Here is an 18552-nt window from a genome sequence, read left to right as displayed (position 1 = left end):
CCACGCGAAGAAATAAATTCTTCTAAAAAAACCGTGAAAGGCATAGTAATGACATTTGTGGTAAAAGAAAACTGTAATCCTGGTTAATGAAACCAAAATAAGTGGTATTTAAATTATTCATCTGGTAAATTTTACGTTCATATGGTAACGATTCAACGGAAATTCTAATTTTCAAAATAGTTCCTTTTACCGTCTATTTAGCAAAAAATACAAAACTGATAACTAAATTTAGACGAATAAGGAATTTTTATGCCATTCCCTAAGGGACCATGATAAAATAATCAAATTTTGCCACCTTTACGAAATTTTATCACCGACTATTATAAAACCATATTTTATTGTTATTTTATAGCAAAATCGTTACCAAAGAACTTTGTTAGAAATTACCGAACGTTTCGGTGTTCCCATATAGCCAGAAACACAGTACCATATTCTGTTTGTTTTGACTGTACTTTTTTTTCTCTCAGTGTTGAATTAGTAGATGTGTATCAATGTAGACAAAGTAAAAGAAGAAATTTTTTTAATGTGTAGAAATGTTATTAGCATAATAAAATGGCTAAAATATGCTAAGATCAGTTCTTTCTAGTACTGTAACCGACACTTGCATTAGATAGGTCGGTGAAGACTATGAAATAAGTAGCTTAATATTTTTTAGACATATTTTACCTTTTGTCCGATTTTAACCCTTTCTAGTACTGTAACAGACACTTGCATTAGATAGGATGGTGTCTTTAGGATGAAAGACTTTAAAATAAGATAAAACAATTAAGACCTTATTCAGATAACTGTTATCCCATTCATGATATTTTAATAGTAAAGAATCCAAATCTGCCAGGAAAAAAAATAAAAGTATATTTATTTTGATAAATTACGACTTTGTGTATGAGTTCGTAACTTAATTAATAGTAAGCATTAATTATTTACGATACACTGTCAGAAATTTCTCGAAAAAAATGGATAAATAACAATTTATTTAATAGATATTTTACCATATTCAAACAAAACTATGAAATAAGCATAAATAAAATGGTATTCAAACTGCTAACTGTGAAAAAAAACCCGTTTATTAACTGCTTTCACCTATCACAGTTAAAGAACCAGAATTTCATGACACCATCTTGGTTCGCTTAATGAAGTCACTGCAGATGGGTATATAGCCGAGAATTCTTCTAATCCTTTCAAAAATATATTCCTCTATTTCCTTCACCACATGAAGAGTTTCTCCAATTTGTGATCCTCAACTATTTGAATACGCCTTGATGGTAGTTGCTAAAATATTTCGTATATCCAGTTAAATTACTTTTTCATGGTTTTGAAACTATGCTAGTTGTAAATAGTTAAAAAAAACGTATAGTTTCGAATTCATGGTTATTTAAACTTACTAGTTGCAAACAGTTTCTAAACTGTAGTGAAAAAAATGTTTTTTACCGTAAACTTTACGATTAATTTGATGGGCAGACTGCTGCCGGTTATTTTGTCATAGTTTTTGAAAGAAAATTCTAACAGTGTATTTTAAATAAACCCTTTGAACCATAACGAATCGCTTTGAGTATGCAAAAGTATGATTATTAGAACAAAAGATATTTAGTATGAAATTATTTTTCTTTTGTTGTACACAAGAAACGAAATCTCCTGCAGTGAAGAAAAAAAAAAAAGAGAGAAAAAGCCTTTTAAATGGTGACTCATTCTCGTTTACATGAATGACAAACGTCTAATGGACTTTTAAGAAATATCGTCTGTCCCCAACTGCACATCAAACCTGATGAAGCACTTTTCCTAGCTTCAATCTGATGACGTGCCAGCCTCTCTCTTATTTATTGATGAATGAGGAGGGTTGTTTGAAGGATGAAAGCACTACATTTAAGTACTACTATAAAAACGCTTAATTAAGTAATTCTGAGCTGTTTTTAATTTATTTATTTTTTAAGAATTATGCTTTATTTGTAAAAAAAATTCTAGAGAGAATGATAATAGTTTGAAGTAGACTTGAGAATTATGAACGTGGCAAGACAAAAAAAAGAAAAATTATTTTCGGCCTAAATTAACTTGACAGCCAGACAATTTTCCCTATTATTTTTTTTAAATTCTTCTCCTTCTTATTCTTAATTTTTTCTTCTTTTTTTTTGAAAATTGTTTGATGATAAATGTTGCAGAAAGAATTTAAAAACAGAATTTTCATTAAAATGTTCAAAATTTTGATCTTTCAGAATTCGGTAATTTGTGATGGAAGGATTCATGTGGAGTTCTTTAACAAGTCACATATTTCTAAGTTATTATGTACACAGCCTCCCCAAATATTTTTTTTTAAATAAATTTTTTTTAAATCAATAAGTGTAACTAAATTTTGTCACATATTTATGTTGTTTTTATTGTTAAATTAACTTTTTAAGGCCATAGATTATTAAAAATATGATGTTATGAAGCAACAATAACAACAACAAAAAAATTGCAAAAAAGTGGCCATTGAATCAAAAGGACCTATCGATATCGGTCACCGACTCATTAAAATTGAGGAAAATGTGATTACTAAGTAATTAAAAATTACCTGCCACTGGCTACCAACTGAAAAAAGAAATATTTATGTCTAGTTTGATGCAAAAGCAACTCATGTCTTTCATGAATGCATTATTCTTGCAACGTTTTCTGTATTTAACATAAGATATATTTAAACAGTAATAAAACACTGTTTTAAAAGTTTGAAATTTTTTTTGAATATAGCAGAATTGAGTTTTGAAAACAGCTTGAAATATATTTCCTAAGTAATAAAAAATTAATTTTAAACTATTTCTCGTTAGAGTTCTGTTTCAGCTTATAAATTGCCATTATGAAAATCACTTGTAAAATGCAAAAGCGTACTGGAACTTCTGAAATCGAAACCATGCCACAAAGCAATTTAACTTTTATTCTCTTTTGATAATTTAATCTTTTAAGTTTAGCCTTTTAAAACGCAAATAGTAAAGTTTCTGATCGAGAAGAAAAATCTTAAATTTCAGTAACTTTTAATAGTTTTTCGTCTGTGAAATGAAAAAAAAATTGGCTACTTATTCAAGGTAAGAATTGTATTTTTTTGATAAATTTTAACTTAATAACTACTTCAAAATAGATAAAATAAATTTTGTATGCGATTTCGAAAACTAAAGCTATCTGCAAATAAAATCAGCTTGTTTGGTGATTAACATGTAAGATTATTCAAAATTCTGCACCCTAATTAAGCTTATCGTCAAGTACTCACTATTTTTTAAATTGCAAACCCAGATATAAAAAATTAATTTTTCGAATTAATATAAACAAATTAACATACCATGTCATTAATACACAAAAGGATAATTAAAATCCTTATTAATTTTTTTTATTTTATCGAGGGTTGATTTTCTTTCCTTGAGGATATAATGTGGTGCACTATAGCTGAAAGAACCTTGTAAAATCTACATTAAATCCAAGTTTTGTAAATAAATATCCCCCAACAACACTTATTATAAACCTTTTAAAAGTAGATCAATTCCCAGTTGTCCTAGAAAAACAAAGAGAAACAAAAGTGGTATCAATTATTGCTGTTTTCAAATTAGATTCTCCAACAGTAGAAGGGCTGAAATGATTCATTTTAGTACTGGTATTTATGGAGCATGAGAGTAAGAGGAAACCCCCCGTTGTTCTTCATAGAAAAGGGGGATCTAGGTTGTAATCTAACAACCTACTGAGGACAATGGAAGCCAAAACAAATTTATGACTTGATTCACTAGCTTACACGTTTTATCAATATTTTCTAACCAAAGAAAGGATAATATACTTACTTGGGTGGTAAAAATGAGCTATGTGAGGAACCATGAAATTAAAGATCTAGGACAAAGAGGACTAGAACAAAGAGAACGATTCTGAGACGTTTGACAAAAAACGTTTGCAAATCATCATCCTGAATAAATCCAACACATACTTTAAAATAAATGATGAGAGAAAATAAAGGTAACCTCAGAATCAATCGTCATAAAAATAAAACAAAAATAACAGGAAAAAAATTCAATATTTGAATTTTAATTTTCTTGCATAATTTTTTGTTTTATTTTTATTGCGATTGACTTTGACGAAATTTCTAAAATATATCGAAACATTTTCTGCGATTGGGATATATAAAATTAATGAAATATTTATGTGCTGAAATGTTTCAAAGCATATTTTGGGAGGCTTGGAATAGAAATTTTTAGAATATTATCTTAGCTGTCATGGGACAAAAGCCAAGTTTTAACAATCGTTTTAAATGCCGATTTTCTTCAAGACATCATTTGGTAATTTATTTTATTGTCATTTGGTAATATATTTACGTAAATATATAATATTTTTACAGGAGTTACATTAAATTTTTACTTAAACTGAAGTATTCAAATTAATTTATAAAAAATAATTTTTCATTCACATAATATTGAGATCTAATGAAAGTTTTAGCAATAACTAATATATTCAAATGAAGTCAATCGAAAAGATGAAAATATACCGTTCATCCTCTGATCTCCAAACAATTTTTATTTCAAACTAAATGCATAAATTTATTTTCCCTAAATATGACGATTGGATCGCCATGTGTTGCATTCTGAGAAAGTTTGAAAAATCAGTAAAGTGAAAAAACGGTTCCCTCCGAGAGTTATTAGATTATGAAATTAGGCCCTATTGTGGAAAAAACTTTCCTATCCGTTCGTAAATTTGTTTTCTTTTTCCTCCGAATCAGGTTTCATGGACATAATCCGATCTTTTCTCATGATTTTTATTTGCTACTAACATATCTATTCAACCGACTCAATTTAAAATCTCTAAGTCAACTTGCCCAAAGTTCTTGGTAAGTTGGCTTACTTGGAATAGTTTTTTTTTCAATAAATCGAACATAAAGTATTAAATTTTTTTCTATCATGAAAAACTCTTAGGATTCCCAAGAAACATTTCGGGAACACTTTGGAACTATTGAGTTATATCTTGAAGACAACCACCCAAAGCAATCGCTCTAAAAAATGTCACAAGTCTTGTGTTGTTATCTTTTTTTTTTTTTTTTTTTTTTTTTTAAAATGGCGGGCACTTGGAACTATTGTCCATTGGCCCCAGAAGGTGCCAGAACTGCTGCGCTCTTCTCGTTACCCAGTGGGCACCTGTGGCGAAGCCACGGCGGTGGAGCAGCGTCGCCCACGTCACACAACCACAAACCCGTTTATAGGGCGGGTCACACTTACACATTCGCTCACAAAGGAGAAAGGACATAGAACACAAGGAGAGAGAAAGAAACATCCATGCCCAGAGCGGAATTCAAATCCGCAGCCACTGGCTCCGCAGTCAGGCACGCTAACCGCTCGGCCACCTGGCCGGCTGTGTTGTTATCTAAATCTGTCGAAAATTTGTGCCAACTCTAAACAAAAGTTTAACTCTGAATTTTGAAATCATTTGACTTTTTAAAAAAAACTTTTACTTTTACTTTATAATCGGACGTTTAAGCTATCAAAAAAATATGCGACCTAAAAAAATAGTCATTCAGAAATATTTCAAGTAATTTTATAAAAAATTTTACACGGATACAATTTTAGAAAACTTTTGGATCATGAAATTTCAAAATCTCCTTCAAGTTCCAACATGTTTCCAAAGAGATCCAACCTATTTTCAGAAAAATATATGCAGATTTTCTGTTTGTAAGTGTTCCGTTAGATGTTAGTATCAATAAACAGAAGAAAAGGCATTTGAGAGGAGGGGTTTAAGATGGCGCGTCCTGCGCATCGATTTCAGTGCGTCAGCTACTGCGCACTGAATGCGTCGGAAAATATGCGAATGATTTCGTTTATTCAGACTTTTGAAGAATGTGAAAACAACACAAAATGACTTCTTTTATTTAGAATTTTGAAAAATAAAAAGAACACGAAATTATTCAAAGCAAGAAACTTATCCCAAAGTACACTTTTTAAATGCAACTATTTTAATTATTATGAAACTATAATTCTAAATACAAGTTAGTTAATTTTTCAATTATGTGAAGAAAAATCTAAATCCCTGTGACATTTACAAGCTTATTTAAGGAAATCAACGAATCTGTCTTTAATACTGACTAAACAAATATCTTTTTGTTTAGAACATTTTAAGTAGTCTGAAAATTTAGGAAACCATTAGAGTTTATAATTGAAAAAGGCTTGTTTTTTACTCACTCTAGTAGTGTTAGCAAACCTTTAAATTTTGTGTATTCTTATTAAACAATACATGAAATACTTCCGCAACAATGCATAGAATTCTTAATTTTTGTTTTTTTAAACCCTTAGAAAAACCATTAGCAAAGAACATTAGCAATGTTCTTTGCTCAAAAAACACGTAGTAATTTATAAAAATTGTACTTATTTAATATGCGTAGTTAAAAAAATCAAAATATAATGATTTCAGATCATACTATAGCACATTTGCTTTTATTTTATGTTTTATTTATTTACTTAATTATTTTATAACTAAAAATTTAAGAATGGGATATAAGAATATCAAAACGATGATTTTTTTGCTATTCTTAAATCCAAAACTATCATATCATTGTTTTAACAAACATTATTTCACTAATTAGTGTAAATAAACCAATTTTTATAAAATCGTTTAAGTAAAACAATTTTAAGTAAAACATTTAAATATCCACTTAAAATCCACTAATACACTAATTTTAAATATCTACTTGCTTTTTCCCCCGCTTGCACCTGCAAATAAAATGCTTTTCTTTCTCAAATTATACTCTCTCCGTCAATCCATCTTATAATTATTTCTTGTAATAAATATTTTTTAATTCAGTTTTTATTGCTTACAGCTATAAAAACTTTTTAATTCTTTTCAATTGTTTTTCATAATTTTGAATTCTAATCAAATGAATAAATCTTCAGTGGCAAGGATAAGTCCCGTCAAAACTTCTTTTTTTTTAAAATTATTTCCTTGCAGTAGTATTAAATTTTGAGACTTTTTAAGATTGTAGGGCATTTTGTGTATAATATATAAAAATTTTAATAGAATTAAAGCAGATTTCTTTTCTTTAATTATTAACTTTAGTTGATAAAATACTGTTATAATAATTTTGTGCATCCCTAATGAACAATTTTTCGATGCAAAACTTAATACTCGAAGCTGGTAGTTAAAGTTTTATTTATTTTTTGATTATTGTAAAGTGACTTAATAACTTTCGCCAAAGAAATAATTTAACTATAATGATAATCATAAGATTGATTTGCAAATATGAGATGACTGGACCCAGTTTTACATAAATTCATTAAAAGAAATATAACTAATCCATTTATAACATTTGTTTTGGCAGTATAATAGATTTAAAATATTAAGAGTGTTTATCACTAGCAGGCTCCTACGAACCCTGCTTGCTATGACTCACCAAAAATATATAAAAAAAAGGGATTAAAATTCAAATTTAAAAGGAAAGAAACTAAAACAACAAAAAAAAGCAAATGGCATTCAAAAAATATTTCAAGCAATCACTTTTTTTTTTTCGATGATTGAGGGGAAAAATGTTTTGTGACGTCACTGAAGAAAGGAACTTTTGCAAAGGATGAAAATGTATTTTCCTTACTTTATTCTTCTCCGCAGTAATGGAGAAAATCTTATACAATTAGTTTATACTAATCTTAACTCGAACTCTTTAATTCAAATTATCTTTTTTTTAAAGATAAAAACGGAATATTTTTCCATGTTTCCGTTCCAAAGGCAAAAAAATAACGAATTTTTGCTCACCTTGAAGGATGACAACTCATTAAAATATGAAAAATTTTAAAACTTTTAAAACGAAATAATTCATATATAATTCTGAATTTTTTGAAAAAGAATCATACTTTTTTTTATCTATACTCATAAAATCATAAGGGCTGCAAAAAATTTTATATATATATATATACACCGAAGAGCCATTACATTATGACCACCCTGCTAATAACATGTAGGACCACCTTAGCCCTCAAAACTGCTAGCACCCGCCGTGGCATTGATTCCACAAGGTGCTGATAGGCAGTCTGAGGTAGGCAGTCTGAGGTGAGGTGGTACCAGGCGCTCACCAACTGGTCCTGCAATTCCCTCACATTGCGAGGGGGTAGCGTGGCAGCACGAATTCGGTTTTCCAAGTAGGACCACAAAAGCGCTATTGGATTAAGGTCAGGTGAATTTGGGGGCTAAGACATGACTTGAAAGTCCCTGGAATGTTCCTCGACGATTCGACCCTTATGACATGGCTCATTATCCTGTTGGTAAACACCATCCCCCGCAGAAAAAACTGTTGCCATGAATGGGTGAACCTGGTCTGCAACTATGTTCAAGTAGCTTACAGACGTCAGGGATTGTTCTATGAGGATTATGGGTCCTAATGTGGCCCATGAAAACATTGTTCCTTAGCGAGAAACCATGAAAACCTGGGCGAGCCCATAGTTATATATGGTGGGTGGTCATAATGTATTGGCTCTTCGGTGTATATATATATATATATATATATATATATATATATATATATATATATATATATATATATATATATATATATATATATATATATATATATGTGTGTGTGTGTGTGTGTGTAATAATGTAATACAAAAATTATAAATACTTTTGTATTGATAAAACCATTAAAACTCTTTCGTATTCATAAAATGTCTTTGGTAAGGAATAGGTGTAGGAATTCTATTTTGGGACTTCAAGGATGAAAACATACCATTGAATTATAATTAGATTTATATTTCAAAGGAGGAGTTATTTTTAGAATCTTGTCCCTCTTTCACTTCCATATAAGGAAGCATTAAATGATTATCGATGATGCGTTCAGTTACAAAGTAGATACGATTTGAGCCTTTTCACCTTTTTTTCTATTAGTATATAAACCAGGAGCAATTGTTTTTGCGTGTCTCTTGCTGTATGATGATGCCAACCTAAGCTTCGCCACTACTGTCTTGATATTAGTCCATCCCCCTCCAGCTGGGAGAGTGGGTGAGACTTCTGTTTACACCATACTCCAGTAATAAATACCTGTTACAATCTATTCTTTCTATCCGCTTTCTACTATGTAAATTAAAAACACTATCAAACGGGGTTGTTGCCCTGTTATTATAAGTCAAACAGGATTTTCTACGCAGAGGAAACTATTACGCATTTCAATCTGCTGAATCTTAAACCTAACTACGGCTATTAGATCGCCGAAGGTTCCCGCCCCTGACACCGGGAAAAAGTTGAATCCTCTACCTGTACCTGTTCCTATACCTCTCGGTTATTGGAAGGAAGTTGAATTGAGCTTGTCACACCCATAAACCGTTTGATGTCTAAATAAGTTGGAAGAAACATCATCCATGGTAGTGAGTCGGCACCTAGTGATTAAGAATGTGTGTTGGTGAACAATTTCAAGTGAAAGTGCCATGAGTGTGTGAAAATCCCAAAATATGTGATGTAGTGGGTGAAAACTCCAGTTCAGTGCAGGAATGGAAATTGCCAGCAAAAATTTGCTTCTCGGGGTTCTAAAAAAAAAAAAATACCAGATTCAAAAGTGATGAAGTACGTGAGTGTTAAAAAATGCATGTGAAGAAAAAAGAAAAAATTTAATAACAAAAGATTTTTTTTCTCTCTTCGTAATTAGTAGTGATAATTTATGATTACGTAGGTCAAGTGACCTAAATATTTTATTATGAATAATTGAATAGAGAAATATTTTAAGGGTTAGATTAGATTGCATTTCTAGAGTTTATATTGTTTTTTCCTTAAATTATGATATAATATTGTTTTTTTTATCGTGCATTTAAAATGTTTTTGAAATAAATAAATGTGGTCAATTAAAGTAGTGACGGCAAATAAAATTAAGTTATTATTCAAACTTTTATTTCCCAATAATTTATCAAGATTAAATCGTAATAAAATACTGAATTTTTCAGAATTTTCTTTTGAACCAAATGATGAAGAATTTTCAAACAAACTGAAAGAAATTTGTAATACTTTTACTTTTTCGGACTAAATATTCCTATTAAAAAACGTGAAAACTTAAATGTTACCCAAACCAAAGGACATTTAACACTTAACAAAATTTGTGAGTTTCCCCTTAAGATAGGTGAAATTGCTAACTCAGCTAAGTTTTTATACTTGATACTGATTTACCATATGCTTTATTAGGGTTGTAAACTTGCAAAGATTTTTGTTTGTTTATTGATTGTGTCGGGCCAGTTGTTACTAAATTTGGTAAGAGACTGATCACCTCTGCTAATTCTAGCAATGACTACTAATATTTGCACTGCACATTAGACAGCAGAATTCTCAAAATGTTAAGGTTAAAAATGGTGGAAAAAAATAGAAGTTAAAGATGTTTCAGTAAAAGTAAACATTGAAAAAATAAAAATGATGAAAAAATAAAAGTTAAAGATGTTTCAGTAAAAGTAAACATTGAAAAAAAAAATAAGGTAAAGGGTAACAAAAATAGAAAGAAAAGGAAAAATAGGAAAAAGAAAGAATGACCAAGAAGCTAATAACGAAATAAATAAAAAGAATAATTTAAGTAAACCAAATTATGAAATAGTACATGTATCAAAGCTTAAGAAATATCACAATCCGCAAATGTTAGTCATGAATAGTGTCCAAGGGAAAATAAAAAATTTTTTACTTTCTTCAACGGAAGAAGTAAACACTATTTTTTTTTTGAGAGATCGGAATCGCGTGTGGTTTACCTCAGCATCATTTGGATGTGAGGGCTATGGAAGTTGAACTTTTTTTTTTCTCAACAAGATGAGAAAAATTTTATAAACTATTTTTGTATTGACCGTCTGGATCTCTCAATATCACTCTGCTTCATGAAATTCTGTTTTCCTCCATTTCAACGGGGAATACAGATTTCATCAAGTAAATAACCCCTTAACCACACAGAATCTTAAATTCTGATTAAATGACACTTGTTGTCCAGTTCGTTTGCATAAAAGTTTTGTATATTTCTGTGTGAAAATTTTTTTTGAAAATTTTAGTAGAATAGTTATGTTTCATCAAGTAAATAACCCCTTTTAACCACACAGAATCTTGAATTCTGATTAAATGACACTTCTTGTCCAGTTCGTTTGCATAAAAATTTTGTATATTTTTGTGTGAAGGATTTTTTGGAAATTTTAGTAGAATAGTTATATAAACATGTTTCTTTTTTCATTCTGTTTAGTTGACTAAACAAATAAATTGCATTATCATGTTTTTATGTTGTCATTGTAAATATTTTTTTTACACATAATTGAAAATATGTTATTTGTAGGACAGTCGGAAAAGGACAGTCGGAGAAGGACAGTCGTACCAACCTAAATTTTATAGCTTTAAAATAGTCTAAAATTTTTTTATTTTGGCTTACCAAAAAAAATTTTTTTTTGGGGGGGGGATGTAGTACAAAAATTATAAATGCTTTTGTATTAATAAAACCATTAAAACTCTTTCGTTTTCATAAAATGTCTTTGGTAAAGAATAGGTGTAGAAATTCTATTTTGGGACTACAAGGATGAAAACATACCATTGAATTATAATTAGATTTATATTTTAAAGGAGGAGTTATTTTCAGAATCGTATCCCTCCTTAACTTCCATATTAGGAAGCATTAAATGATTATCGATGATGCGTCGAGTAACAAAGTATGTACGACTTGAGTCTTTTCACCTTTTTTTCAATTAGTATATAAACCAGGAGCAATTGTTTTTGCTTGTCTCTTGCTGTACGATTATGCCAACCTAAACTTCACCACTACTGTCTTGATATTAGTCCACCCACCTCCAGCTGGGAGAGTGGGTAAGACTTCTGTTTACACCATACTCCAGTAATAAAGCCTGTTACAATCTATCGGCTTATGTTTTCTACTATGTAAATTAAAAACACTATCAAAATTAACGGGATTGTTACCCTGTTATTATATATATATATATATATATATATATATATATATATATATATATATATATACACTGAGTGGCCAAATTATTATGACCACCTCAGAGTTTTATGCAAATGAGTTATTGCGTCACAGCGTTACCGCTAGAGGGCAAGATAACCATAACACGGGAATGCTGGACAAGTAAGTCATCAGTTATACTGTGTTGCTTGCTCAGATATGGGAGAGAAAAGTGATTTAACTGAATTTCAACGTGGAATGATTGTGGGTGCGAGATGTGTCGGAACGAGCATCAGTAAAACGGCTGCACTTGTGAAGTGTTCTAGAGCAGCAGTTGTTAATATGTACAAAAAATGGACAATCAAGCAAAAAACCGGATCTCAACGTCAGACCTGTGGTCGTCACAGGGTACTGAATGCTCGATCAGAGAGAAGGCTGGCCAGGGTTGTGCAGCGCAACAGGAGAGCAACAGTGCGACAAATTGCAAGTGATCTTAATCAAGGAGCAACTGTGAACGTCTCTGAACGTACTGTTCGACGCACATTGCGCCGTATAGGGTATGGAAGCAGATGACTGAAGGGGTGGTCATAATAATTTGGCCACTCAGTGTATATATATATATATATATATATATATATATATATATATATATATATATATATATATATATATATATATATATATATATATATATATATATATATATATATATATATATATATATATATATATATATATATATATATATATATATATATATATATATATATATAATTTTACTGCTATTAGTTTTTCCTCTTCATTGAAAAAGCCGAAAACGCCGAAATTTATGAATTGTCTGATTAACTCAAAACTCATTATAATTTTGCTTTACTATGGCGGTAATATTAATTTAATAAGTTTATATCACTCGATTATTTTGTAGATAATGAAACAAAAAAAAAACTCTTTTACCTTGAATCTTTCTGTGTAAGTTAATTTTTGGAAGATTATAGAAATAAAAACGTAATTAATATTGAAAGCAATAAAATTCAGTTAAATTAGCGCAAATATAAATAAATGATTTACGAGTAAATACTATTAAACTTTTTATTAATTTATACTGTTAAAAATTAACGATATCTGTGCCTTTTCTGTTAAGTGATGACCATAATCATTTAAAATTTGTGTCGAATAATATATACTTATGTCGAATAAATCAATCAAAACTTTGAGCAAGCAAGGAAGTTTTAGTTTTATCGAGAGAAACTTCTAAAAAACACTTAATAAACTGTATACTGATACAACACTGATACTTGTAAAACACTGATACTGCGTGTTTTAAAACTAATATTCTAACAAATTATCCATACTAGTATTTAATAATTACACGAAACAAAATAGAAGCATACATAAAAAAAATAGTTTAATACATATTGAACGTAAAATAAAAGGAATTAATTAATAATTATTGAACATGCAACTTTTGAACAAAAATTTATGAATAATTGATATATAATTATAATTTGGTTTCATAATTTTAACTAATTTTTAAAAGTAATTTCTTTAAATTTGGTTTTATAACGTGGTTCAAACACAGCTTTAAATTAGATTGAAAAGACTGTTTCAACATCAAGCAAATTTTAAACAAAATTTAAATCTAACATTTTTTTAAAAGCTCTAAAAAAAATTTGAGATAGTATTATGTTGATTTTATAACTGCTGTGAGTTAGTAACAGTTACTAATGACTGTTAGGTAAAATTTTGCTAGCAGCTCCCCTTATGCTATACTCGAATGTCTATAAGAAGAAAATTCAGGAATATGTGAAAGTAAAGAGCTTTGTGATCAACTTCTTAAAGGTAGAAAATTTTACTTCAGTGCTACACTAAATAAACTAATGAAATTTTTCAGAAATGAAAAATTATTAAAAGATTTTTTAATAATATTCATCTATTCGGAAAGATATCGGGTCGTTAGCAAGTTTTAAAAAAAATTTATATCGTTTTTTAAATATTTAAGCAATTTGTCCATTCTAAAGCCTAGATAATTCTTTACAGCAAGACATCATGTGCGTGATTCTACATATATGAAAACATTTGAAACATGAAATGTTTCAAAAACATTTCGTTAAAAAATTTGAAAACATTAAAATTCTATCAATAAAATTCTTCATATGTTAGTTAATAATAGCATGTAATAAGCAAATGGTTGTATTTCACTTTATTTTTGTACTTATATTTATTAACTTGCATTTGAAAGGCAAAATAGACATGTTAATGATATTTAAGAACATCTGAGTTCTAAGACAAAATATACATTTATTAGCACTCTTACTATACCCACCTTCATATCAGGGTATATTTACAATACTAATAATACAACTAGCACTACTTTAAACTATATTCATCATTCATATAAAATATACATCATAAACATTTATTGAAACATGTCGATAACACGTGATAAAGAGTATGTAGATGAAAAATTAGAATTTTTCTCAACAAACTCAAAGTTCTCAACAGACAATATCGAAAGCTAAATAAGAATGATTACTATCAAAAACCTGGATAAGTAAGAGTTTTCAGTTTGCATGGTTAAAATTAAATTATATCTATATTTACTAATTACTAATATTAAAATTAACATTACTCTAATCTACATTCGTTATTCATATAGGCCATGCTTTTTAAACATATCTCTTATATTGAAAGATAATAAGCATGCAAGAGACTAATCAGAATTTGTGTTCTCTAAAACTTGGATTAGTAGCAGTTTTCCCTATACATAGTTAAAATTAAACTATATTTATGTTTTACTTTCTCTTGTAAGCCATGTTAATGACAAGAGTTAAACACCTTTATTTTGAAAATAAAACAAATCTTGCAAATGTGACTTCATTTCGAAAAATAAATTATCAAGCTTGTGTTTTAACAATGTTTTTACATTTTAATCTCTCTTTCTTTTCTTTTTTAAAGAAGTCGTATATTTAAAATTCGATTTCTCAGAAACTATTCAAACCTATTCTCAAATTTTGTATACATTAAAATGACGTATATACCTCACAATTCAAAATTTTTTCGACTATTACTTAATAAAATAATAAATAATTACTAAAATTTATTACACTCGAAAAATAAAATTCCTTTATCCTTTGATAAAGGAATTTTATAATTGTGTGCAAACATTTTTCAATTCGCTTAGAAAGTTCTTGAGATATGGCGAAGTACGCAAGAAATAAAATTAACATTAAAAGGTCCAAACTTAGGATCATTCTCCTGACCAAACTATGGGGATCATCTTTCCCATATTGCGGCTAGCCCCTATATTTTGGGGGTCAAAAGTCCAAACAAGTTGACAGAAAGGTATGTTTTATTCAGAGAAAATAAGTTTTTGTGTCTAATTTAGTAACTTAAAATATCATCTGGGCACCAAGGTTGAGTCTTAGAACGTGATGATCCATAATCATTAAAAGAGTCAAAAGTTATTCAGGGCGGTCCATTTTTTTTTTGGCGCACTAATAAATAGTTTAATAGTTTAAATATTTAAAAAAATTATTAAAATCCCTTAAAGATTCTAAATTTTTTGAGGAATGAAAATGAATAAAGAATGTTTTTTGAAGCTTTTTCGGCCGAAAAATAAAGAAATCTTAGATCAAAAGTTATTCAGGCAGGTAAGTTTTTTTTGGCGCACTGTACGTTGTGAAGTCCAGTTAATTCTTAACGGCATTTGGAGTATCAGTACCCAAATAGTGTTTCACGTTATCCGAAAGGTGTTCCACGGAACCCTAGGGTTCCGTTGAAGAGTTAAGGGAGTTCCGAAAGTCAAGAGTTCTGTTTTTCAAACCAGGAATAGTTTTTAAATTTTTAATTATGTTTAAATCTAATTAATAATCAATTAACAATTTAATATTTCGGTTGTTTTTAAGAAATTAATAAAAGAAAAATGCCAAGTAAAAAGAAATATTTTTTTTAAATGAATAATTTGTATAACAATAAATTTAATTAGCTATGAAAAGGACCTTCACTTATAAGAAATTGCCTTAGTATTTTTCACCCGGCTTTTTAAATCAAAATAAAATAATTAAATTCACAAATAAAGAAAGATGTTTCCCTAATAACCATTTTCAACGCTTTTAGCAACGTTTATGTCTTTTTAGTTTTCCTTTCAAATAAAACATTAATTCTGTTTATTTTATTCGTTTTCAGCTTATTTTATATATACCGAAAACAAATCCATTACTAGACTAGATAAAGCTCAAAGATTGCGAATTTAATCGTGGAACATTATATATAATATTAGATAATTTATGTTACATGCTGTAATAAAACTATGTAAATAAAACGATGGAAAAAATGCATTCCTCTAATTAAATATTGTCCAAATAAAATACTATTTTATTGGTTTATATGCTCGCTATTATTTTAATGTGCTTTAATTACACATGTACTTTAATTAAATATGTACAATAATTAATTATTAAGTCGGGGTTCCGCTAAACGAAGTTTAATCATTTAGGGTTCCATAGCAAGAAGAAAAAAATTGGGAACTGCTGATTTATAGTTATTGCTTTGCTTCGACATTACGTATCTAAACTGTAGGTTAGGATCATTGTAAGAGCTTCAAATATGCTTTTAAAATTCCACTGAATATGTATAAAAAAACCTGAAAAAAAAGGATAAAAAAAAAAAGATGCCTAGTATTTCCTAAAAGAGTGATCACCCCAACCCTCATCAAAATATCATAAATTTAACAGTTGTGACTCACCCTAAGTACATTGGCGGTAAAGTAATAACCCACACTATCTTATTATTTGGCTACCATTATGAAGGCACCCAATAGCTTTTGATGTTCTTCCCCCGACCCATCGTAATCTCTAATTCATGGGCTGTCAACGAAGATCAATATGGAACCACTTCGGTATTGAGATTGAGATCGATTCACTTTTGAATCAATTGATTAAAATTAATAAACATAAATTAGGAGCATTCTAAAAAAATATGCTAAAATAATTTTAAAAAATTTTAAATTAATTTCCCGAAAAAAATTTTAAACTTTACAAACCAAAATTTACATTCAAATTAAACCTATTTCATTTTTATTAAAAGTGATAATTAAAAAAAAAGTGAATAAAATATCTCTTAATTTAAAAAATTGTTTTGAAAAACTGTTTTCAAATATTGATTTTTAATGAAAAAATTAAATTATACATTAGAAGTAGTTCCAATAATCTCTAAACTTTTTTCTCTCTTGTGAAAAACGATGTGCAACCTTGTTTAGTAAAAACGGTTATTTAAAAAAAAATTAAAAACAGCGGCAGTTTTTAAAAAAAATTAGTTTAGGACATCATGATGGATACCTTCTGACTAAAGAGCAAATTATGGGAAATAATTATTCATAACATTTAAAATAACAATAATTGTGTATAATGTAATTATTAATAATGTATTATTAATGTAGTTATTAATGTTTACAATAATTATTTATAATAATAATTAATATGTAATAATAAGTAATATACAATTAATACATCCCTTCCTTAGGAACTTATTTTGAAAGCTTGTTTGATAAAAGTTTTGCTATCAATAATTGAATTATTTTACTTGTTTATTTATTAGAAGGAGTCATAATAATATTTAAACATTAAAACTTTTTATCTAATTGTGCGAAACAATCCTCAACAGTCCTCATAAAAGCTAAATTTAAAAAAAAAAATGCAATAGGGAATGTTAAGACTAGTTTTGGAAGTCAAGGACATTGTAACTTAAAGATTTAACCAAGCCAACAAGAAGAAATAATATTATATTAAATTCTAATGCGTATGTATATTGTTGAAAAATAAACGAAATTTTTTCCCCCGTCGACAGCAAAGAATTGAAAAGCGAAATATCAAGTGAGTGAGCAATCATGAATATACAAATTTCTGAATAATTTTTTCTCTCTCCTGAAACATATTGAGCTGGGAAGAAATTGCATTTTATAAGCGTTCATATGAACTAAGAGACTGACTTATATATTTCTTAATTATACTTTATAATTAATACAGAAAATAAATGGATAAAACTTGAATGTTTTGTTTAAATAGTTGAAATTGAATTGAAGTGTACCATTTGTAAAACTCTTTGGATATTAACCGTAGTTCTTGCTTTCATATAACTCTTAATGGATATAATATTTAGGTACCTATCAATTATTCTTTTTTCAAGATCTAGCATTGTACTTTATTGGTGATGAGTATCATTATGATATGGTTATTGTACCATTATGTAAAACTCTTTGGATATTGTAATTCTTAATAGATATAATAGATACAGTGACATCAATTATTCTTTTTTTCAGAATCTCCCATTATGCTCTATTGGTGATGAGTATCATTATGATGTGTCTTACAATGGCCATTATTCCCTTTTGTAAAGCTCTTTGGATATTAGCTTTTGTTCTTGCTGTTATGGGATTCTTCATGGGTTTAATAGATACAGTGGCTAATGTTTCAATGATTCGAATATATGGAAAAGATGTCTCCCCTTTCCTACAGGTAAAATTAACAATTTAAACAATTAACAATAATTAACACTTTAAAAATATTAAAAAATATTCTGTCTATTCAATAACATAATCTCAAACATGTGGGACCGAGTGTATCATCGTAGAACTGTTCTATAGCATCTGTATAAATATGATACAACAAAACTTTAATTTGTACTTC

The 18552-nt window shown here is 28.7% G+C and overlaps 1 protein-coding gene across 3 annotated transcripts in view; it reads left to right on the top strand.

The window, feature by feature from the left end:
* The window catches only part of LOC107446986 (solute carrier family 60 member 1), a 113294-nt gene that overhangs the window by 58535 nt on the left and 36207 nt on the right, over positions 1 to 18552 (top strand). For all 3 annotated transcript variants that reach the window (XM_016061780.4, XM_087155498.1, XM_016061781.4), the window contains exon 2: positions 18186 to 18381. In XM_016061780.4, the coding sequence (XP_015917266.1) occupies positions 18186 to 18381 (196 nt within the window). The remainder of the gene's footprint in view (positions 1 to 18185; positions 18382 to 18552) is intronic.

Source organism: Parasteatoda tepidariorum, chromosome 11 (assembly GCF_982258835.1).
Source record: "Parasteatoda tepidariorum strain Cologne lab strain chromosome 11, Ptep-v5.0, whole genome shotgun sequence".
NCBI lineage: Eukaryota > Metazoa > Arthropoda > Arachnida > Araneae > Theridiidae > Parasteatoda > Parasteatoda tepidariorum.
The sequence above is the reverse complement of the archived record's forward strand: the minus strand, read 5'-3'. Positions and strand labels throughout refer to the sequence as shown.